The sequence below is a fragment of the Chelonoidis abingdonii genome, chromosome 25, assembly GCF_003597395.2.
Source record: "Chelonoidis abingdonii isolate Lonesome George chromosome 25, CheloAbing_2.0, whole genome shotgun sequence".
Lineage (NCBI taxonomy): Eukaryota > Metazoa > Chordata > Testudines > Testudinidae > Chelonoidis > Chelonoidis abingdonii.
The window spans coordinates 9,720,204-9,744,062 of NC_133793.1; the positions used below are offsets into that span (position 1 = coordinate 9,720,204).

The following is a 23,859-nucleotide window of genomic DNA, read 5'->3' on the forward strand; positions in this document are numbered from 1 at the left end:
GGGAAGGCGGAGTTTACGTCTCTTGGGCGGGGAGCGGATCCTGCGGGCCAATGGCGAGGGGCTGGGAGGGCACGAGGCGGATCCGACGCTCCGGATAGGCTGGGCGCGGTGCGGGGGCGAGGCTAGCTAGCCTGGTGTCCACGCCCCCGGCCCGGCTGTAACGGTCGCCGACGCGTCGGCGCCGCGAGACAGGCGGAGCTCGAGAGCCGCGCGGAGCCAGGTGAGGGGGCGGGTGAACTCCCTCTGTCCCCCCCCGCTGGTAACTGACATTCCCCGGGCTCGTGTGACACCCCCCCCGCCCGGGCATGGCCCCCCGGGGCCCGCCCTCCCCCCCCCCCCCCCCCCTCCCACCCACCCACCCCCCGCGCCCCCCCACACCCCACCGCCGGGCCGCCCCCCGGGGGCGCCCTCCCTTTCCGCGCCCCACCCCCCCCCCCCCCCCTCCCACCCACCCACCCCCCGCGCCCCCCCACACCCCACCGCCGGGCCGCCCCCCGGGGGCGCAGCCTGACCCCTCCCCCCGCCGCCTAGCTCCGACCCTGCCCCTGGATACGCCCCGATCCCCGCCGCTCTCCCCGGGGATTAACCCCTCCCACATTGCCGCACTCCACCGGCTACACCCGCCATCACCTCCGACCCGTCCCTCCCCCAACCCTGCCCCTCAGCTCCCCCCGCCCCCCCCGCTTCCTGCGCGAGGGGCTGCCCCCCTCTCCGGGTGAATCTGCTCCCCCTGACTCCTACCCGCCCCGATCTGGGCTGGCGGCTCCAGGCCGGTGGTTTAAAGCAGTAGCAGCCGTGCTGCCCCCGCGCGGGGTGGGGGCGAGACAGGCTGAGGGATTTTAAGGTTGTTTCCATCCCTTCGTATCTCCTGCACTCTTCAGCATGAGGCAGGACCTGGGCTGGCTGCTCTGGCTAGTTGCTGCTGGGCCTGAGGGCTGCTAGAGACTGGCCTAATGTCAGTCAGCTGCGATAAATGACCAAAGACCTTAGTCAAAACACATAATTGGAGCCCTACCAAATTCACGACCATGAAAAAACGTGTCTCAGATGTGAAATCAGACTCCTTCTGCGAAATTGGAGGGGAGGGGCAGGGCTGGGGTGCCCCAGCTGGGGCTCCTACCATTTCTCCAGCTACTAATCCAATCCGGGCTGGGGAGCGATGAGATTTACTCTTCCCCTGCACAGCCACTTCTGGGTACCTGGCCTGCATAGCAGCCCCAGGGCTTCCTGCAGCTGCAGGAGATTGCCAGAGGTGGAGATAGGTCTGATCTCCCGTTTGCTGCTGGGAGTGCCCTGCAGCTGGGGGAGATTCCCTGAGCGGGGTCTGATCACCCATCCCTCTCCCAGAGCATCTGTTCAGGGGAAGAGCAAGTCCTGTCCCTCCTGTTAGCCAAATGGGCTCGTGCTCCCCGGAGCTAGCCAGTTACCCCAAGGAGGCACAAAGAACAAGCCAGAGTTTTATACAGACCTTTATTAGACGACCAGCTGGGCGGGTGCCCTCCCCGACTAATGCCAGAGGAGTGACACCCCGAGGCATAGCAGTTAGTACATATATATACCATTATTTACGTCATATCAGACCACACTGACACAGCATATTTTCCAGGGGTTTGCAGACGTGGGGTACGTAGGTATTCCCTTTGCCTGTACATAGGTCTATTTGCCTATTGATACACTGTAAACATTCCACATTGTTCTTTTTGACCAAAGTACTTAGCAATGTTTGACATAGGTTATGAAAGCAGGTCATAGAATCATTCCACAAGCACAGCATGAATTATTTTATCTATCACTCCCCAACTTACAGCTAGGAGCCCCCAGCTGGGGTGTTCCCAGCAGCACAGAGGAGATCAGACCCACCTCCATCTCTGGGAGCTGGCTGCAGGAAGGTCTGGGGCTGCTGACAGTGCAGAGGTGAGGGTAGCAATCCCATGACACCCCCCACCCCACATTCCTCCCTCACACTGAACAGATTTGTGACCCCTCCCTGACCCCCTTTCTGGTCAGGATCCTCATGATTACAACACTGAAGTATCAGTTGTAAACATCTGAAAAGATTAAATTGACTAATTTTCAAATCCTATGACTGTGAAATTGACCAGAATGGACCTTGAATTTGGTAGAGCCATACACATAATCCATTAACCTGAGTTAACCAAGGTTTTGTTTCTCTTTGCTCAGAATGGAACTCCACTTCTTTTTTCTTCTCCCCATATCTCATTGCATTCCCTACTGTCTCACCATGTGACTGCTGCCAAATCATTATCTCTTTGTTTTCAAAATAGAAATATTTTCCATGAGGACTTTGGATAGCAAAATTTACTTTAATTAAGTAGGACCTGCAAGGACTGGATAATAGAGAGTTACTATTTCACAGGGTTGAAGGAACTGAGAGCTTGAATTTGATAACGAAGAAGTTTGCAAATGCTAGATATTATAGTCATGCTCTGGGCAGGAGATTCATGTGTTTGAGATGATTTCATATACAATAAAGTCAACCAAAGCTCTGGATAGAGCAGTGATCATCGCTGATGGTGTAACATCCCTTATGACTGACTGACCAGGTTTCTGGGTGTAGCTGCATAAAGTAATCTTCAGAGGGGCAGAAATGAACTGGCTAAGTGCTGAGGTTTGTAAAAGGAAATTTTGAATCATTATAGATATAGAACAAATACCTAGATACTATGGTGGCTGATGTCCTATAAATAACCGAGATAGTATAACACGTGGCCAGGTTTTATGCTGAGCACTTTGAGTGTTACAAATCAGAACATTTTCCATTTCTGAAAAATGTGTTAATTCAGAATAGTTGCACTTCTTGAAGTGTTAACTGCTGTTCTATACAGGAAAAGAGGTGCTAATTAAATGTGAAACACGGTATTAAAGAGAAATGTTTCCTTTAGCAAGGAGTAGCTGTAGTATTTATGTCAGTGTGGGATTTGTATACTTGCTTGGCCAGTGGCAAAAATGGATTGGATTATGCTGATTTAAAATATGGTTCTGTTGCTTTAATTTTATAGTTGACTGGAATAGCTGTGATGGCCACCCTTGAGAAATGCCCAGACCTGAGGTTCCAGCAGACCAGTCCAACAGGTTTGAATTATGAATTGTTTTCCTTAAGAGTCATACTCCTGCCATATCCTGGTGGGAGATTCCTTATGAAATCCAGGAGGTGGCTTATTTACGAAAAGCTTTTTATGAAAAATAAAATCTTAAAACATTTATTTGATCTGTTAATATCCTGTGCCTGCAAAACAATTGCATGAGTGTCCGGGGACAGATAGTCACTTACACATACACCAGCCTCTCTTCAAATCCAACAAAGGGGGAGTTCATAGCATGATAATATTGCAAAGCATCTTTCCCATCACCAGTATTATCTCTGTACTTCTGTATGCAAACACTGTCACTCTGCTGCCTCTTCAGTGTTGGAGCACATGCATAGTGATACCAGTGAGATATGCATTGCATTCTTATCTTCCATAGTGGTGTCCTTTCATCCCTTGCTGACTTGGTTTAGGTCCTCTGTGCTTATTGCTAGAAGATTTGCCATAAGGAAAGAGATTTCACAAGCAGCAACATTTCAGAGGAATCAAACAAAGAACAATTCGTATCCACACAGTAAGGAAATGCGTGAATACAGCTTAATCCTGATTCTCAAGCAGTTGACTTGCTGATCATTCTGGAGAGATCCACTTCTGTTTTTTTTTAATGAATTTTTAAATTAAACTGGAAGAACGATTTTGTAACCAAAAGTTCAAACTCCATTTGATAAATTAAATTGGCGTGTTGGTAAAATTAATTTCTAATATTTCCTCCATTTACCCCAGCAGGGGCAAGGATAAGGATGGGTTTAACAAGTCTCTTCCATTTGCAGTCTCCTATAAATAAATCTGAAACTTGATTTCTTTGAAATCAGCTGCAAAGTCATCTTGTTCATTTATTACCTTTCAGTCTCCTTCACTGGCAAATATCTCAGAGCAGGTGGAACAGGCTGGGGATATTTTTCCATCAGTGTAGAATCTAAAGGTTGATGTTTGGGGAATACACTCTCAGTGTAATACTGATAGGTAGAGCTCTGAATTATATATATGCCCACAGTGTGACTCTTTTCCAGACTCTACTACAGGTCAAAAGAGCTGTTCTTTGGAAACCAACTGGAAAACCCCAACTCTGTCTGTGAAGTTCCAGAGTCGCTTTGGTCACTGTTCAAGTATGGCTGACAGTGGGGATACGGCAATCGGGACCTCTTGCTCAGACAGCACAGAGGGTGAGTCTGAATGTCTGATCCTTACAGTAACGCTGCAGAATTTTTTCTAGTTCTTCTTACAACATAAACCAAGTGTCAAGAACCTCCCGATACAGAAACAGCCCTAGCACATGAAATGGAGGGGAAGATGACACATTCTGCAGTGAGAATATTATATACTTTCACACTTAGCCATCAGTTTTGTAACCTAAAATGTAAACAAATGTATATTGGTTGAGAGACTCATTATCTTATCTGAAGCTTGAAAGGTGATGAGCCAAACTGGATTACGATTTCTAGCTTCAATTGTAGTTACAAGTTTGTCAATTAAAATGACTTTTGACAGAGGTAGATTAATAATCTTGAAGATGCACAAGGATTCTGAGCACCTTGAGCTGTTGACCTTCAGCCTCTGCTTCATATTAATATACTTTCCAACAGAAAGCGTGTGAGGATCTCACTCTCCACAATATGCTGGACAAAACTATTGCCTCAATATTCCTCTCTACCTGTATCTTGTAAGAATTATGGTCAGTTTATTAAAATGGATAGACTGGTATATTTTGGCTCTTGAGCTGCAAACAGAACAAGAGAATTTTTGTGTAATAGTTCTTGGTGATCTAGACTTGACTATTTTGATTGTGTAGTGAGATGCATTCTGCGAGGTCACTTTGCATATTGCATCCAGTCCTAACTAGGGGATTGTTAGCTTGGAGTTCTTGCAGCACAAGGCTTCCCAAGAAGGCCATGACTTTAAGAGCATGGGGGAGTGACATTGATATCAATGGGGCAATAATCATGTTTTTGCTTTTTAATGGGGGAGAGAAACTGTTGTCATTGACTTTTAACTATAAGCGGATCCACTTTTTGTCCTGTTGTTTGAATTCAGGCTTCTACACTTCCACAGCATCATGTTGACTTTTTTAATTATATGCAAGTAATGTACTCTACAGCAATATAGGAAACTCTACCTTCCCTTGTGCTAGATGAGACAAACTCTTGTGTGTGTGGTCTGAGGCAGTAGTGAGGCTTGCGTAGGACAGTGGTTCTCAACGGGGGGTATGCAGAGCCCTTCCAGGAGGTACATCAACGCATCTAGATCTTTGCCTAGTTTTATAACAGGCTACATAAAAAGCACTAGTGAAGACAGTACAAACTAAAATGTCATACAGACAGAATGAGAAAGTAAGCAATTTTTCAGTAATAGTGTGCTGTGATACATTTGTATTTTGATGTCTGAGTTTGTTAGCAAGTAGTTTTTTAAGTGGAGGTGAAACTTGGCGTATGCAAGACGGGTACAAGAGCCTGGAAAGATTGAGAACCACTGGCGCAGAACACTACTTGTTAATCTGAAGCTTCTTTCAGTCACAAATAAGAAGGGTTTACTTGTATTGCTTCTTAGAAGGAACACGTCTTGTTCACTTTCCCAATCATCCTCAGGTGTATGGTACCATTTGAAGCTTGCCATATTTTCTAACAACACAAGAATCAAGATCAAGGTGCTCTTAAATAATTTTTTCAAAGTATTGTATGCCTGCACCTTGAGGTTCCCCATCTAGTTTTTCTCAGCACAGGAAAATTTCCAGTTGCACCTCAAAGTGGGGTGGTGGTGTCGATAACACCACAAACATACAGCAAGACAATGTCCCTTCTCCGAAGAGCTCAGATTGAGCTTGCTATACTGATAGTTAGTAGAATCATATTTTGACTTTTAAAATCAGCGCACCTGTTGTAAGATGCCACTGACTGGTGACCATTCCCACGCTCCAAGGGACTGATTCATTCCCAGTGGCGTCCACTGCTAGTGGCTGGAACTCAATAGCTCCTGACCATGATGCTGCAATCTAAGTTTAGGAGACTTAAGAGAAGAAATCGGCACTGACTCTCCTTGGTCTGTTTGAAACGTGTATTCTTGTCTATTTGGAGGGCTGCTTTCTCTTTGAAGGAGTCGTAGGTGGAGCTGATATCTGCAGGGGTTTCCTTCCCCCCATTTGTTAACATTGAGAGATGACGTTCCTTCATATTCACATCTTCTATATAGCTTGAGACGTTTGACAGGGTCCTGCATAGTTCCTTATTCCAGATACTTTAAAATTGTGACTTCATTCCTTCTCATAGCAACACTCTGATGTTAAAAACATGTGGGAATGCGAGCTCGGTGTCCCAAAGCTGGGCTAGAGAAATAGCGCATTGGATGGGCTTTATGCCAATGCATTGAGAAAACAGGCTAGCCCGAGGAAACATGAAATTGGTGCCCGAATATATGAGGAAGGGGAAAAATCAACACATTGGAAAAGAAGGCTATTCAGTGTTTGCCCAGTTGAGCTCCTGTTGTTGCTCTGTTGAAACCTGAGAGTTACTAAGAATAACTTCAGAGTTCCATGCAGTCAGGTTTGGTAGCTGTGTGAGATGACGGATCTGCACTTCGTCTCATTTCCTGTGACTGTGGGACAGAGCCATTACTTTGAGTTCTAGGAACGGCTGGTTTTGTTGCCATGTTCCAGGGGAGTTCTAAGGTCAAGGGCTCTGTGCTGTGTGTTCCAGCTTATCATGGGCTTAGCAAAGGCTCCTATTGCTTTTGGTTACAGTGCAGAGCCGCTGTGCTGTGGGACGAGCAGAATGTTACCAAGGTCTCAGTTTTCAGTTCTTGAGTAAGTTTCAGCTTTTTACTCAATTTCAGGATTTATTTCTAAGTGACTAGACAGATACGTTTATCAATAAGTTTTGATTAAAGAATTTGAATGCCAAAATGTAATAATCTAGGATGAATGATAGCAGTTGTTGCCCTTTTGCAGTTTACTCTGGCCGATAAATATCATGGGACTCCTGGAACTTTTAATAAAGGAAAAAACAATTGTGCAAGTGTGCCCTTGTCCTGCTGCTGTGTATGGTCTCCCCCAGCCCCTCAACCGTAGGAAACGTTCCTAGTAGGATAAGAAAAGGTGACAATTGTCTTGTAATTGAAAAGTGTTGCTTTAATTCTAACTCCCTGAAATTCTTTCCCTAGAATTTTGCAATTCCAGTAGCAGTTCCTCGTTTCAGCCCATCAAAACCCAAGTGACCATCCCTACAGCCCATGTCATGCCTTCTACGTTGGGTACTTCACCCTCCATGCTCTACTCAACAGGTGAGCCAAGCTCTTTGCAGAATGCACCAGTTTCATCCAAACCAACCATCCCAAGATCATCCACTGAAAATGGAGGGCTGACAAGAAGTGTAGATTTTACTGCTGCGAAATCCTCTCAAGTGAATCTCTTGCATCTCTACGGGACTTCTGGGGAAAATGGTTTTGAGCAGTCCTGGTTTCCTATTTCTGATCATCTGAGAGCGGAAGACACTCGAAAGTTTGACACGCCTGCCGTTGAGCCGACCCTTAATCAATCTGTTTTGCTGGATACGCTGTACGCTGACTCGGCCCACAAATTCCAGGATCCAAGCTTGATTTCCACTTACAGAGGAAAGGAGTCTTACAAAGTGTTGCCGGAGACTAAACCAGCAACAGGGGGCAGTGAAGCCTGTGAGCCACGAAACGGTACATGGCCCACTGGGAGCAGACAGATGCCATTAGGATTTCAGCCCAATAACGTCTTTTCGAAACCTATGGCAGCTCAGTCTCAGGTGTGGAGGCAGGAGCCTTGCACTTTGCATCCACATCAGAGGGCCTGTGAACTCAGTGCTTGGAGGCAGCAGCTGGACAACATACGGTTGCAAGTAGAACAGATGCAGGTAGAAAAAGATCCACTTACAAAAAAACTTTTGAAATCGCTTTCTCCTTCCCTCTCCACCTCTCTCGGAGTTATATGTAATGTAACCACAATTCCTGACTAATGCAGTAAGGGAGGGCAGGGGGGAGTCTTGTGCTTCTATTACACATTTTTATACAAATTATCTCAAAACTATCTACATATACATGTGTCATTCCTCACATCACTGAAATGTAACCTTTTTTTCCTATCAGGGACCACTGATCCACAGAAAAAATCAGTGACGGGCCACACACAGCCCTGTTGAGGAATATGGAGGCTCGGGGCTCCCCCCCGCAGTGGGCAGGCCAGCACTCGAGGCTCCAGCCCAGGGAGGGGGAGGGCACAGAGGCTCAGGGCTTGCTCTAGGTTCCTGGGTGGGGGCATAAATGAGGGGTTCAGGGTGTGGGAGGGGGCTCTGGGCTGGGACAGAGGGTTTGGGTGCGGGAGGAGGTGAGGGCTCCAGCTGGGGGTGTGGGCTGTAGTGTTGAGCCTGTGGTGCAGGAGGGGGCTCCAGGCAGGCGCCAAGAGGTTTGGAGTGTGGGCTGGGGCAGAAGTTTGGGGTGCAGGTCAGGGTACAGGGTCTGGGAGGAAGTTAGGGTGCAGGAGGGGGTTCCGACCTGGGGCAGGGGGTTCGGGGTGCAGACTCCGAGCAGCGCTTACCTCAGGCGGCACAGGTAGTGCAGTCAGGCTAAGGCAGGTTCCTTGCCTGCTGGGGCTAGGGATCTCTGCATGGTGCCTGCTGCCCTCAGGCACCGCCCCTGCAGCTCCCAATAGCCGTGGTTCCTGGCCAATGGGAGCTGCAGAGCCGGCGCTGGTGGCAGCGTGCGGAGCTTCCCTGATTGCTCCTGCTCCCAGGGGCCACAGGGACATGCCGGGAGCTGCGTGAAGCCGACGGGACTTCTGGCAACCTAGCGAGCCAGTGCTTGCGGCTCCAGCCCTGCAGGGGGGCACCACAGCTCAAGGCTTCAAGCCTGCGACCCAGAGACTTGCTGCCGGCCGGACGAAATGAAGCAGCAAGCCGGATACGGCCTGCGGGCTGTGATGTGTAGCATTTCTGTGTCACAACAGTTTAAATCAGGTGGTGATTACCCTTTCTGATGGGAAGTGCAGGGGAAATGTATGCAGATAGAAGGCGGTGGTTATCAGTATTTCAACTAGCAGACTAACCTCGCTCCATATCTAGACTTATGGAACAATTTTAAGTAGATTTTTATGAAAATATCAGTCTTTCACTGGAGGGGAGCCATTTGTTTAGTGAGCAGTTGGTGGGTAGCAATATTAGAAACTAATGGCCTCCTGTGACACAGCACAGCGGTCTAAAATTATTTAATAAACTCATTGCCTGAGCTCAGCCAAAATTACTTGTTCCCGGAGCCCAGACACAGGCTGAAATAGCTCTGTACTAGATGAACTTTCTGCGTGCTCACATGCCAGATGAGCACACAGGGTACAAAATAGCCCCAGCAATGTTGCAATTACCTTCTGTGAAACCTAAGCCTCACCTTCCTTCTTTCTCTCTCTCTTTTCCAGTTACAAAATGGAGCTGCTTGCCACCAACCTTCAATGTATGCAACCTCACTGCACTCCACCGATCCAGCCCAATGGGTCAGTATCCTGAACACCAGTGAGAATTTACTTAAGGAAAAAGAGATCCTCATTGACAGGTAGGAGGTATTTCAGGAAAGAGCGATAAGGGGAAAAAAAGAAATGTGTTATCCTGTTGGTTTTTACTGACACTAACAAATAACATGGTAATTGTAAGAAAACATTTGAAGAAATGCCTTTTCTTCCATGAGATTTCAGAACGATTCCCATGGAAGTGAATAGTGAGGAAGTGAGACAGGTTATTCCTTAGCAGCAGTGGCTAACTTAGAGGATCTGCAAAGGATTTTTAAAAACTGCATTTGTGCTTTTTCCGTGCTTTGTAGTGGAGAAAGAAGAGCTAAAAGCTTTTAAAATGTGTTCTCCTGTTTGTTTACATGAGATACATTTGGAATGCCAAGTCTGCTCTTCCTAGTTTTGCTGGAGGGACCTCTATGGGATCTCAGGGCTGTTTATTTTGGGCTGGTGAGTCTTTAACAAATCTCTCTTTTCTCCAAAGTGCTTACTGACTATTGATGTCAGGTGCTAACACACATGAAGTTTTAAACATTTGGACTAAAAATCCCTACCCAGGTCATTTGTTCAGCTTGACTCTTCTGACATGTGCAATTTCACCAGTAAATTCTCCAGTCACTGTAGAAACTTGCAGGGCAGACAAAACTCGAATTTTTAGTGTGAAAAACAAGCATGTTTTTGACAAAAACGCTTTCAAGTCTTTAAAAATTGCTATTCCTTTGCCGGCTATTTTTAAGCTATGTAGTTGTGTTTTTTGTCATGATGGCCAGCTCTGACTGAGGAGATGTGTGTTTTTTTGACTGTACTGGGTTTACATAGCTGGCAGAGTGCATTGTCCTCTTGGTTAGGGCAACAACTATGCGGTATGTTTGAGAAGGATTTTTTTTTTTTTTTTTTTTGCAGGCAGAGGCAGCACATCTCGCAGTTGGAGCAGAAAGTGCGGGAGAGTGAGCTGCAGGTTCACAGTGCTCTTCTTAGCTGTACTGCCCCCTATGGAGATATTTGCATGTTGAGAATGCAGGTAAGTAGGAACAGCAAGAAGTCCATTGAAAATAGCATGCACTAAATCCACTTGCTGCAGGGTGCTTGTTTTAGCAGGTTATTTCTGCATAGGAGGGGTGGGCAAGGTAACAGTCCATTCTAGGTGTGTGTTCTGGTGCCAGTTCATCTGGCCCACCTGGTTTTTTCTGTGGTCTTGACATTTAGAGCCTTTGATTTCTGAAGAAACCGCAGTGGTCATGCTACTAATGTCGGTGGCCAACAGCACCAGCCAAGCAGTGTGTGAGCTGATTTTGCAGGTGCATAAGAGTTGCTGTAAAGATCTTTGGGAGCTGTGAAGGGTGGATAATATATCAGAGTTGTAACCGCTGTTCTGGAGAATAGGGTCTGTTATGTTTTTAACAGGTGGGTTTAGTGGACAATGGGAACGCTTATGCTGGTTGCTGGGTGTCTTTGTTGGCAGGAGCTGCAGCGGGAGAACTCGTTCTTGCGAGCACAGTTTACTGAGAAGACTGAATCCCTCAGTAAGGAAAAGATTGAACTGGAGAAGAAGCTGGCTGCTTCAGAGCTGGATGTGAAGCTGATCCGGGAGACACTGAAGGAGACCGTGCAGAAGCATGTGGAGGAACTGAAGAAACAAGAAGAGAGGGTATGACTGTCAGTCCTCTAGAATTGTGGCAATACACTTTTTTTATTTCCCCCCCTCAAGGGGGGTATTGGCCCAGTGACTGGCATTGGCCCGAGGAGCCATTCCTGGCACCACCACCTGTTGTGTGGAGCCATTGGGCCTGGTCTCTTCTCTAGCAGCACCCAAGCAAAGAGAAACCTCAGCCACTATCAGGCTGTAGCTGGGAGCAACTTGCTTTCAAAAGGAAGCAAAGAAACATCTGGAGGGACCTTTCTTTTGCCCCTTAATTTTCTTCAGTGTGTATCACTGTATCATCAGTGACTTGTCTAGACCCCCTCTTAATTATAATTAGCAAATCAGTATAATTAAGGCTTCATTGTGAAGGAGAATTTAAGAATTAGTACAAGAAATAGGTTGGACTCCCTCTTTTGACATAAGTCCTTCCCCTGTTCGAGGTAAAGTCTGACTTATGGATCCATGTTTGTGTCACATGGATCACACTCGGCACTTAAATACGTTGAAACGATCTATTCAGTGGGGAATGATTCTTGGCTTAATTAATAAAATGTTGTGTTTTGAGGCTAAACTGTTACTTATTTTTCTTGTGCATTCTGGAATATAAATGTCACACCGTGAGTAGAATTGCCTGGTCCATTCTTGCCTTGTACTCTTCTCTTGTTCTTCTCAGCCCTATTCATCCTTACTACGTTTACAGGGAACGATCCTATTTACAGTTCTAAAAACAAATGATACATAGTTCTGCAGTTTGTGGGGAGTGGGTTTAGGTGAGCCCAATAGCTTTCCTAAAGTGGGAAACTTCCTTACATTGCTGCACTAGAGGTTTGTTCAGTCAAAGTGGCATCTCGGGTTCGTCTGATTATTTGACGAGAGCTCAGAGGACAAGAGCACCCACCCATTGCGACACTAAGAACCTTATGTGCAACTTGCTAAGAATCCGAGGGCTGTTTAAATTGTGTGTGTGTGTGTATGTATCTAAAGCCAAGCAATGTGATGTCATTAATTTATTTTTATATTTCAGAATTTTAACTGTATTATTAATTGTGTGCAGCATCTTATAAGTGTGTGTGTGAAGCACTAGATAACTTTTAAATTCCAAGCGTATTTGCTCATCCTTTCTTTGAGTACAGAAACTGTTCTTTGTTTGGGTTCACCAGCAATAAAACCTGCAATTACAGAAGGTGGCCTAGGAGCTCATGTGCTGACCAGATAACTAGCATATAACTTCCAATGGATGAAGTTCACTGTCAAATAACAGTGAAAAGAAAAGCTGCTGAGATGCGGCAATTTGATATCTTGGTGATGGGTGCTGCAAAAATGCTTCGTTAGACAAGCTGGAGAGAGAGACAGACACACACACACGCATGGAAATTATAACATAAGCAAATCAAACCTTCAAATGTCTCTTCATGCAGATAAAGGGAAGAGACAAACATATTAACAGTCTGAAAAAGAAATGCCAAAAGGAGTCTGAGCAAAACCGGGAGAGACAGCAGAGAATTGAGACCCTGGAGCGCTACCTGGCTGATCTGCCAACACTAGAGGATCATCAGAAACAGAATCAGCAGGTAAAATGACATCCTCTGTATAGTGCTGAGTTTGAGGCATTAGCCTGGATGCCACAATTTACTGCTGCCAATTATCCACACACTAGGCTAGTAGAATTGCAATCTGTCCTTCTGAGAGAGAGACGTTCTGAGCTATGGCTGTAAATTGCCACGTCGATGATAGAAATCCCTGTCAAGTACTAGGCCGAATGTGGCACATGGCTAAGGATCTCTAGACTTAGCTAGAGTGCTGAGCAGTGTTCTCTGTTCCAGTTAAAGGAATCGGAACTGAAGAGTTCTGCTCTGCGGGAAACTGTGACAGCGCTGAAAAGAGAGCTTGGAGATGTCCGGGCTGCCTGCAGAGAGCAGGAGATGCAGCTAGAAACACACAAACACAAAGAACTGGAGTTGCTTTCCACTGTGCACAGGTAAAGCCCTAAAGATGAAGGCGAGCCTGACTTCTGCCTAGTAGCGAAGGCTGGTAGCTCTAGAATCCTGAGCACTGAGAACAGAGAAGTGGAATACGCTAGACCACATCTTTCTGCTGCAATGTAGTTCTGAACGGGGCTTGTATTGCGTCTCTGGATATTGTGCTCGAATGTAAATTCTAGATAAAATTGAATGACCATAACTTGTGGCTGTTCCAAAATGGAGGTATGGCTCAGGGAAATGCATGATGCCTTTCTGCTCCAGGTCATCATAGGCTACTGGAGCTATGTGAAACCAGCTTGTGGACTCGAACCAGTTCCCACTGGATATGTGTCTATATCACACATGCTACAATTGAGCATCCCATTGTGACAGCCTCAGCAAAGAGGGCAAGGTTGACTGGGTCATGGAGGCTGATCGCCCCCCTCTATTCCTTAGAAGTAAATCAGCTCAGGTCACATGGAGGAACATTGACAGGGCAGTGGAAAAAGCTTTTCCCGTCTGTATCTGTTCTGTGGCAGAGGATATCAGTTTCTCCTATTGTTTCTTTTAAAAGAGAACCACTGCCACATTATGTTGAAATTTCTTGTATTTGCCGGTTCATTTGATGAGCTGTTTATCTTAGCTTGCAGGATAGGGTGCAGCAGTGTGTGAAGAGTGCAGGCAGAGGGTCACCTGTCCAGGAGGTGGAGAAACTGAAATCAGAAAATGATTCTCTGCAGAAGGACTGTGATTGTCTCAGGAAGGTAACTGAATATACAATTCAGACATGGGTGAGACTACTCCACACTGACTCAGATTTCTCTCCTTCCTTGGACTGTTCCACATCAGGCATTAAAACAGAGGTTCAAGTTTAACATTCAAACTTTTATCATGTACTTTACAAGTGCTATGCACTAGTAGTTCTCAGCATGCCAAGCCTGGAGGGGTCTGATAGCCATTCTTGGTGTGAAAACTATACAATTCTGTAGTAGTCACTTAAACATCAAAGCGATGAGAAACTGAAGAATCCAGAAAAGGAAGGAGGTGGGGAGGGGGAACCTCAAGAATGCAGCTTCTCCACTCTTAGTACATAATGGCTATTCCTACTAGCACCTTCCACTAGAAAATCTCAAAGCACTTTACAAACCAGGCTGTAATTTAAAGTGATTAAAAACTGATTTGTAGCTATTTGATCAAAGGAAGAATCCCAAGTGGTATTACTGAGTATGTTTGGGCATGTTCAGCTCTTAAATGCATCTGCTTTTGATTTCAGATTGTGGAAAAACAGCAGAAGAAGATGGAGCAGTTGTCTTCACGAATAAAGGTGAGAGGTGTGAATGCTGAAGGTCTGGGAACTCTGGAGCATCGATTATAAGATATGATGAACTAACTTCTCTTCCTGGGTCTGCTCCAGAGCCTGGAAGAACAGGTGTCTCAGGAAGAGGGGACAAGTCAGGCTCTGAAGGAGGAGGCGACGCGAAGAGAAAACGCACTGCAGCAGCTACGCACGGCTGTGAAAGAGGTCAGAAATGGAGTTTGTGCATGAACACAGTAGCTGAATGAACAATGAACTGTCTTGTAGGACGTGCAGTTGCTGGTTCCTCCTTCACTGCATCTTGTCAGAGTCTGCTAGCTGCCCTGACTGTGCTCTAGAAAGGGGTTCCCTTGTCTCTATTTTAGAACCATGAGTTCTCTTTTTCATCCATCTCTCCACCTAGTTGTTGCTTTTGTAATGCTTGAGATCTGGCTGGCCGCAGCTTGTCTCCCCAACTCCCAGTTTAGTGTGGATTGTCATTGTAGTTACTGACGTGGCCACCAGGGTGCAGTAAAGAAGCCTTATTCACCACAGCTATATACCAGCGCTTCATATACCAGCGCTTCATAAGCCCTGAGTGAAAGAGTCTAGGTTGAATTCCAGCTGATGTCTTAAAGTGACCCAAGTACTGAGTGCGTCTCCTGAAGGAGAATTCACCCTGCATCAAGTTGGGCAAAGAGAAGCGGGAAAGAGCACAGGCATCTGTTGGAAGCCACTGCATTATTATCCAGACTTAAGGCGCTTTCGGTCCTGTTTGATTTTTATATTCTTCCCTTTTGAGAGAAGCTGGCTCCTATTTAAAAAAACCTGGTGTTGTGGTGTTTGGGCCCAAAATTTAACCTTTAAACTGTTCAAGTTGGGTTTGAATCCAGAGGGATTCTTAATATAAACCCATCCTTCTGGTCTCCACCACCAAGTATCTACACTGCTAAAAGTATATACCCGTGCCGGCAAGACACAGAGTTCCAATCCTGTGAAAAGAAAACCTCCTGATTCAGAGAGCAGTGTCTGTACAGTACGCAAACACACAAATGCAACAACGGTCTGTAAGACTGCTCCACGCTGAGGGGCCATTAGAATCAGATGGCTTAGCTGACATAGTTAGGACTTAGCTAACATTACTTTTGTTTGTTCAGCTTTCAGTGCAGAACCAGGATCTGATTGAGAAGAATTTGACCCTACAGGAGCACCTCCAGCAGGTAGAGATGAACCAACCGCTTCCTGCTGGGACAGCACATCTCGCCCACGAGTTACATAGTGAACTGGCCAGCTGCCTACAGGATTTGCAGTCTGTCTACAGCATTGTGACTCAAAGAGCACAGGGCAAAGATCCCAACCTTTCCCTGCTCCTGGGCATTCACAGTAAGTATACAAGGGAGTGATGGAATTTCCGAGTGTGTGTAGGGGCCTTTGGTTCATGCACTGGGTGGAATAGAATAATTTGTTTATATCTGTGGTCCCCAAATGTTTTTTTTCAGGGTCACACTCCCCCTCTCCACCCGAACCTGGGCAGGAAGCAGGGCTGGGAGTGGAGTTCTGGCTTAGGGCAGGGGTCAAGGCAGAGTAAGGCTGGGTGGTGCTCTCTCCCCATCCCCAGGCTGAGCCCGTCCACTGCCCCCCACACCGCCCGAACATTTCTCCATGCCCCCCGGGGGGAGGGGGCACCCTACAGTTTGGGGACATCTGGTTTATACTGTAGATAGAATGTTCTCCTCCTGGGTTTAAGAACACTGAAAAGTCTGAAAAGCCAGCCTGCCTCTCTGCTCTGTCGTTCTGTTCAGATCTCTGATTCATAGGCTTTAAAGATTTGAATTCCCTGTACTTATCTGTTGGGTGTTTAAGTAATGCCATGTACTGTGGATAATTTTGCCTAGTGTAAATTGATGTATTCACTAATGGATGACTCCTGTTCAGGACTGTGTGTCTGATGTGATTTCATTCTCTAACTATACAGCAGTGCAATCTTCAGTTAAGGAGAAGGATGACTTGCTGAACCCAGACATGCTTGCAAAGAAACTGATGGAGGTGAAACAGCTTCACAAAGAGATCGAGGACTTACGGACTGCAATATCTGACAGATATGCACAGGATATGGGGGACAACTGCATCACGCAGTGATGGATCAGCTCTCCCCAGGATAGCATAGGAACAACTGGAAATGAACACTTGAAAACCTGAGGAGATTAGAGCCCATGTAATGGAAAAAACTATCAAGCACCTTATCTCAGTTCCAAGGTACTAAGATGCTGATGCTTATCCAGAGAGGAAATCGGGGATTCTGATGTCAAGGTCATTCAGATGCTGATTGCCTAACTGGAACTATTTAGGATCTTTGGTGTTCATCAGACTTTGCAGCAACTTGGATCCTTTGGAAAGTGTTATGTTGGATTTGGTGCAGTTGCTGATTCGATCTGGTGGGTGAGTTACTAGTAATCTTCCACGTATGTCAAATACTGAACATGGAAACACAAGGATTCAAACTGACATGAAAAGGAAGCGGATGCCATGGCCTCTGTCCTTTCTGGTAAATAAACTATCCAAGCAGATTCCTTCTGAATATTCTGGCCTTACTGATTGCACAAAAGTGTTCAGAGGAAGTCTGTGGAGTTTATAGACAAGCTGCTATGCCATAGCACTGTTCAGTTGTACCTAGAAGTACAGTGTTGCAGGCTTATCCGCAACAACCATGTATATGGTTCTGGCCCGGATAAATAGTGTGTGGTCATTCGGGTAACCAGGTCTGCATTGCTCAGGTATAGGCAACTGACGTCTTTCAGTAGCCAACAGGCTGGAAAAAAGATGATGCTAAAACTGGGTTCTGAAAATGCTAGTCTTGATGAGGCCTTAGGATTTTATCCCTCTAATGATGCTCTGAATGTGGACTGCTGCTGAAGTGCCTTAATCCTCTAGAGAAATTTCCTGCCTACTTAACTTCATCCCTAATGCATCTGCTGGTGGGGTGGAGGAACTAGTCTTTCTCCTCGCTTCCTTTATAGCCGTAAGCCAATCCCTGCAGCAGCGTTAGGCATACGTACACTCTGCCTGGCAGGCCAGCTCGCTGCAAGCAGCAGAGAACCTTTGCAGGCCTGCAGCAGTGTTCTTGCACAAACACTTGCTGCCTCCCTGTAGATGTTCAGTGGGAGAAATGACAATCTGACGTTCAGAATCATTGCATGGGGTATCCTCAGTGTGCTGCTGTCTGGGATGTGAACAGGGTTTCCCCAAAAGTCCTGCAGTGTGGTGACCCCCTTATGTCTGCAGTGCAGTCACAGGGAGCCATTGCCACTCCTGTAGATACACCTGCTAATTAAAGCTAGCTCAGGACCAGAGCAGTGAAATTGCAGCAGGGTACGCTCGAGCCGCAAGTAATTACCCAGGATTCCGTGTTTGCACATACAGCCTGCTCGGCCACAGCTTTACTGCTCCAGTTCCTGAACTAACTAGATTAAAGCTTGCTTGGTTTTGTGAACGTGAGCTGCAGCTGCACCCTGTGAGTGTAGTGATGTCAAAATAAGCAAATGAAAATTCTTTTCCATTATATTTTGTCAGCTCTCAGTCTTAGGGGTGACTCTGAAGTACTAAACGTCTGCTTAGTTGGAAAAGGACTAAGAGGCTAATGAAATCCACTGGCTGGGTCAGAAGCTAAGTCAGTTCAGTCAGATGAAAACCCTGTTGACACGTTAACATTTGGCTGGTGTAGGTTTCCATCCTTCTTTTGGTGCTGATCCCCAGTTCTGTGAAGATGCTGTTCCTGGTGCTTTTTTGTCAGACTTCATTGAAACCAATAAAATCTGTTTGTGAAATCTGGCTAGCCCAGTGTTTGTTCTGGAAACCACCTGGCTAATATGCTACCCATGGCTAAGATCAGAAAGTATCTGATGGGTGGCTTGTTAGCTGGCGTAGTCCCTGCCGTGTAGCTACTCTGTCCTTCCTGGAGCATCTGGTGTGATGCCTGGTGGTATAACATGGATCACTGTTACAATCATGACATCTCTCCACAGGTGCTGCCTCCAGCCAGCCCCCTTGCTGAGTCACTTAGACAGGTGGGCCAAGATAATTCCTTGAAGTCAGTTGCCCAGACTATTGAGAAATACTACGGGCACGACAGGGCCAGCAGCATCCAACATGAATGTTGCTGGGTAACTGGAAATGTTGGTGACCAGAGCTGCTGTTAGCCTGCCAGGGAACCTGCATTTAGCACCTGACTTCTAAAGCAGCCTCACCTACCTTTCCATTTATACCCACAAAACGCATGCAGGGAAGAAGAGAGGAGATAGCTACATGTCCCCAGCGGCACCCACAGAATGATGGGTGCGAAACCAGAGTCTAGGTCTTAAGAAATGAAACCCTTATGTATTTAAGCTGATACAGAGCAGGGCACTGCATTTCTGTCCTTGGGGAAAGAGGTGATAGGCTCCTATGTGTCATGGCGCTCGGGTAGCATATTACTGTGCCTGTGAGAGAGAGAGAGAGAACGAGCTTCATTTTAATCCTTTTGCAAAGGTTTGTATTAAAAAAAAAAAAAAAAAAAGTAACTTCAGTTATAGCAGGTATCCACCAGCTTTGGTGGCTAGAGCGCCCAAGACCCAGGTATCCAAAATAACCATGTACTGTGGTTAGTCTCATTGCTTACGCAGGACGTGTTTAAATAGTTGACTTCTGCCTTGGGCCTGGTGTTTTCTTGTACAGTTAAGCACAGGTATATTTATATGAATATTTGTCTTTCGCAGTTGTTTGTACTGACTATTTTGATTATAAAATAAAGCTGCTTTGTTCCTGTTGTGCAGAGCAATTCGGTGTATGACTTTCCTTCTCAAGGATGTGGCAGAGGGAGAGGGGATTTGATAGTATTTCATAACACTGCATTGTTCCTAATGACGCTTGTGCTTTGTTGAACTGAAACCACTTTCATTACGGCTATAAACTGTGACTTCGGAATCAAGCCCCATATTCTGCTTCATCTGTTTGTCACTCCAGTTGCAACTAGAGTTGCTCTACTGAAATCAATCGGAGTTTCGCTGCCATGCAATGATGAATCAAGCCCTAGGATTCTTCACTGCATAGAGTTACAAATCCAAGCTACTGTTTACAGTAAAACCTTGAATGTAGGGCTATGAAGGAAACTGAGGGCAATGGAAAGCAGAACAACTCTCACCAGTAACCTAATAACACATCAACATATGTTGCAGAAGACTTTTTTTTAGAAGTTCCTACTCTGTTTGTATAGGGAAGTACAAGCTGACCATGCAGCATTTAAGATCCAAATAGCAGCTCAAACTGGGCATAGAACTGTGCCTTCCTTTTAATCACGTGCCTCCAGGAGGACAGAGTTTGATTGCAACTGCTAGTATTTTTCGTTAAAGTACTGCAGTGCTTACTACCTCCCTTCTGTGGCATTCTGAGCTAGGTAATGGCATACCCTGAGTGCTCAGATGTGTGCGCCAGTAGCTTTGCTGTGCTAGTTCGCAGGATGCCCACTATCTTCATGTGGGGTGAGGCATGAGGCCAGAATGCTGCATAACTTAAAGGGAGCCTGCTTGAGTGATTACAACAGAAAGCTGTGGCTGGGGACCTCTGCCTCCCAAGGATACTTTTCCTTGACAAGCATTGGGAATGGCTGATAGCAGAGGAGGTTATAGGGATTTGGGGAGGGTGGGTGCTAACTGAGCGAGTGATCTGGGCACAAGGCACAAGTGGTGCCTTGTTCCAGGTTCCCTGTGGCTCCCAGTTCCCTATTCAAAGGTTAAAATTACTTGAGTGAGATGAAAATTCAACAAATATAATAAATGTTTCAGTGTGATCAAATTTCAATTAGTAACTACTTCATCAGGGAGCTGGGATTTGACTGGCTGTATGTGACAAGTAAGTCTCAGATCAGCCAGTGGCCAGACTGTTCTGAAAGAGCTAGGACGTGCCACTTCCTGACGTGAAGTTCCTTTTTATACACCCACCGACCACTTCCGCAGTGGGCTTGGTTCTCTGATAAGGAGCTGGGTTGTGGCTGGCTGTACGTGACAATGTCTCAGTTCGGCCCCAAAGGACACATCCCTGTGGCAGTTGTTTTGAGATGGAGAGGCCGCTCCCAGAGCTGTGAGCTTTTATTTCTAGTCTGACCTGTATTACCCTCATTTTTATTTTGTTGGTAGTAAACAGCAGCAGCTTCGTTTTGGGCACTTCAGTGGAATCTGGAGAACCTGACCTGTGGCTACAGTATCTCCCTCTTTTTGCCCCAGATCCCTAAGTGGCCCCCTCAAGGACTGAGCTCACAACCCTGGGTTTAGCAGGCCAATGCTCAAACCACTGAGCTAGTCCTCCCCCCTCAAACTCTACTGTTTATGCAAATAATTTTAATGACTCAAATATTGATCAGTTCAATAGAAAACATTTTAAATATTAATACTATACTCAAGTTACATGGAGAAGGACTACAGCGAGGGCAACTTTTCTGGTGTAGGGGCATTTCATTGTTGGCTGAATAGTCAGTGAATGGTATGTCAAAAGACGCAGATCACCACTTTGAGATGCATCCACCCAAATGCATCTTGTTTTCTTTCAAATTGCTTGTGCACAGACATCTGACGGAAATAGCTGAGGGTCAAATTTTTGAATCTTTCAGTGCTCGGACTTAGCTACACATGTGATGAGTAAGAGTCACCGTGAATGAAAGGACATGTACTCAGTTGATGTGATCCTTTGCCCTGGTTCACTTTGACGCTGAAATTGTAAGAGAAGTTACTATTGTAACAAAAATATTAACTGAGGATTGAGGCTGTTGTGCATAGTGCTGAGTGCTGGTGACACCTAGATTTAAGCACCCTCAGGATTTGTATGGCTTCTGCAGAACTTCATGAAGAAACTTCCCTTCTGTGCATCGACTTCCTGCGTAATTGGGTGTTGTCTGTCTGTCCATGCAGAGGTTTTTATGGTCTGTAAATCTTAACGTAAGCAACTACTGCGCCGAATTCCCATGTGGAGGGGGAATCCTTGATAAAGGTGTATGTGTAGCTGGGCCACTAAAAGGGTTTCACAGATTCAGAGGGAACCACTGGATCACGTAGTCTGACTTCTTCTATACCACTATAGAATTTAATCCAGTTACCCGTGTACTGAGCCCAGCAACAACTTGTTTGACTACAATACATCTAGAATGGCATCCATTCTTGATTTGAAGACAGCAAGAGAAGGAGCATCCACCCCTTCCCTTGGGAGTTTGTTCCAAGGGTTAATCAACGTCACTGTTAAAAAATTAGGCACTGTTGCTTTGTGCTTTAATTTGAATTTGTCTGGTTTCAGCTTCCGGCCACCGGTTCTTGGTCTGCCTTTTTCTGTTAGCTTAAAGAGCTCATAAATACCCACTATTTCTCCCCTTGAAGGTATCTGCACACCATAATCAAGTCACATCTGTGTTCTTTCTGATAAGCGAAACAGCTTGAGCTCTTCGAGGAGACAGCATTTTTGTCAGTCTTTGAATAATTTTTGTAGCTCTACTCTGTGCCTTCTCCAATTTTTCAACATCCTTGTTAAAACATAGACACCAGAACTAGATGCAATATCCACCTCAGCAAGGCCTTAAACAGAGGAAAAATCACCTTCCCTCCTCCTATTCATTTTTCTTGTTTATACCCCCTAGGGTTACATTAGTCCTTGTTGCTGCAACATCATCACCCTGGGCACTCAGGTTCGGAGGCTTGTCCGCTTCATTAATGACTTGGATAATGGAGTGGCGTGTACATACATAACACTTACAGATGATGCCAAACTGGGAGAGGTTGCAAGTACTTTTGGAGGATGTTCAAAATGACCTTGACCGGTTAGAGAATTGGTCTGGATTTCACAAGATAAAATTCAATAAAGACAAGGGCAAAGGATGTTACTGACAAAGGAAAAATCAAATGCACAATTAGAAACTGGGAAATAACTGGCTAGCCGGTGGTACTGCAGAAACGGAGCTGGGATTATAGTTGATCACAAATTAATATGAGCCAATAAGATGATGCAGGTATAAAAAAGGCAAATATTGTTCTGGGGTGTATTAACAGGAGTGTTGTATGTAAAACAGAGGAGGTAAATATTCTTCTCCGTTGGGCATGGCTGAGACCTCATCTAGCAGACCGAGTCCAATTTGGTGTGCTGCACTTTAAGAAAGATGGGGACAAACAAGAAAGAGTTCAGAGAAGAGTAACAAACATTAGAAAAAGTTTAATAAACCTGATCTATGAGGCCTGGTTAAAAAAAATGGGCATGTTCAGTCAGGAGAAAAGAAGATTAAGGAGGGGATCTGATAAGTCTTCAGTTATGTTGAGGGCTGTTACAAAGAGGAGGAGCAATTGTTCTCCCTGAAAGAAGGTTGAGAAGTAACCAGCTTAGTTTGCAGCAAGGGAGATGATTTGTGGATAAATATTATAAAATACTTTCTAAAGGCAAGTTAGGGACTGGACTAGGTTAGCATGAGGTTGTGAAATCTCTGTCACTGGAGGTTTTGAAGAACAGGTTAGGCAAACACCTGTCTGGGATGGTCTGGGGGGGCTTGGTCCTGTCTCAGCATGGGGGGATGGATTAAACGACCTTTCAAGTCTCTGCCAGCCCCTCCTTTCTGTGAGTCTTCAGAAATGTGGTGGGCACGATACTCCCGGTCTTTTTGCAGCCACAGGGCCGTGCCACCTGGGGGGCCCCAGGGCTTATTTTGCCACGTGCACACGCAGAACCCCCCTCACAAGGAACGAGTCCTGTCAAGGTGGAGCCCGCTCCAGCCCATTCATTTGATGCCATTTCTGAACATTTCCCCTCTCGCGGATACACGGGGAGAGGATTTTGGCCCGGGACTATGGCACTGGGAGCCGCCAACACCAGGCTCGGGGGCGCGGGCCTCTGCCCAGCGCTGCTCTGCGGGCTCCTCTACCTGGGCGAGCAGCGGGGGGACCAGGCTGGCGCTGGAGAGCAGAGGGGCAGGGATCGGGGCACCGGGACACCCGGCCAGGGCTCGGGCCGCCCGTCTGCAGGGAGCCAGGCCGCGCGGCTCGGCTCGGCTCGGCTCGGCCCCGGGCAGGAGGGAGGGGAAAAGCCGCCGCCCGCCCCATTGGTCCCCGCAGTCACATGCTGGGCGGAGGCGGCTGCCAGCGGCCGAGCGGAGACGCGGAGAGGGAGCGGCCGCGAGTCCAGCACCATGTCCGGCCTCAAAGTCTACAGCACCTCGGTGACCGGCTCCAGGGAGGTGAGCGGGGCCGGGGCCGGGGCCGGCTGCAGCGCCTCCCCCGGGGCTGCCCGGCCCCGCCGCAGAGGGGCTCGCACGGCGAGAGGGCGTTGCGCGCCGCCGCGCCTCGCGCGGCGTG

At 46.5% G+C, this 23,859-nt stretch overlaps 2 protein-coding genes across 6 annotated transcripts in view; both read left to right on the forward strand.

Annotated features, from left to right (window-relative positions):
• Positions 1–153: 153 nt before the first annotated feature.
• CEP85 (centrosomal protein 85) lies at positions 154–18,327 on the forward strand. 5 transcript variants are annotated; one of them, XM_032802885.2, is made up of 14 exons: positions 154–220; positions 3,021–3,093; positions 4,118–4,270; positions 7,257–7,975; positions 9,526–9,659; positions 10,516–10,633; positions 11,075–11,260; positions 12,673–12,825; positions 13,078–13,232; positions 13,859–13,979; positions 14,489–14,539; positions 14,630–14,737; positions 15,667–15,892; positions 16,485–18,327. In XM_032802885.2, exons 2-14 carry the CDS (start codon positions 3,039–3,041, stop codon positions 16,646–16,648), a joined length of 2,343 nt encoding a protein of 780 aa, XP_032658776.1. In that variant the 5' UTR covers positions 154–220; positions 3,021–3,038; the 3' UTR covers positions 16,649–18,327. The 5 variants fall into 5 exon arrangements, with proteins under 5 accessions (XP_032658776.1, XP_032658779.1, XP_032658774.1 ...); XM_032802888.2 differs by having other exon boundaries at positions 192–232; positions 16,485–16,746; XM_032802883.2 differs by lacking the exon at positions 154–220 and adding an exon at positions 2,545–2,629 and having other exon boundaries at positions 16,485–16,746.
• A 5,293-nt stretch (positions 18,328–23,620) lies between these two features.
• The window catches only part of SH3BGRL3 (SH3 domain binding glutamate rich protein like 3), a 4,799-nt gene continuing 4,560 nt past the window's right edge, over positions 23,621–23,859 (forward strand). The window contains exon 1 of the mRNA XM_032802915.2: positions 23,621–23,741. Within this exon, the coding sequence (XP_032658806.1) occupies positions 23,694–23,741 (48 nt within the window). The 5' untranslated portion in view covers positions 23,621–23,693. The remainder of the gene's footprint in view (positions 23,742–23,859) is intronic.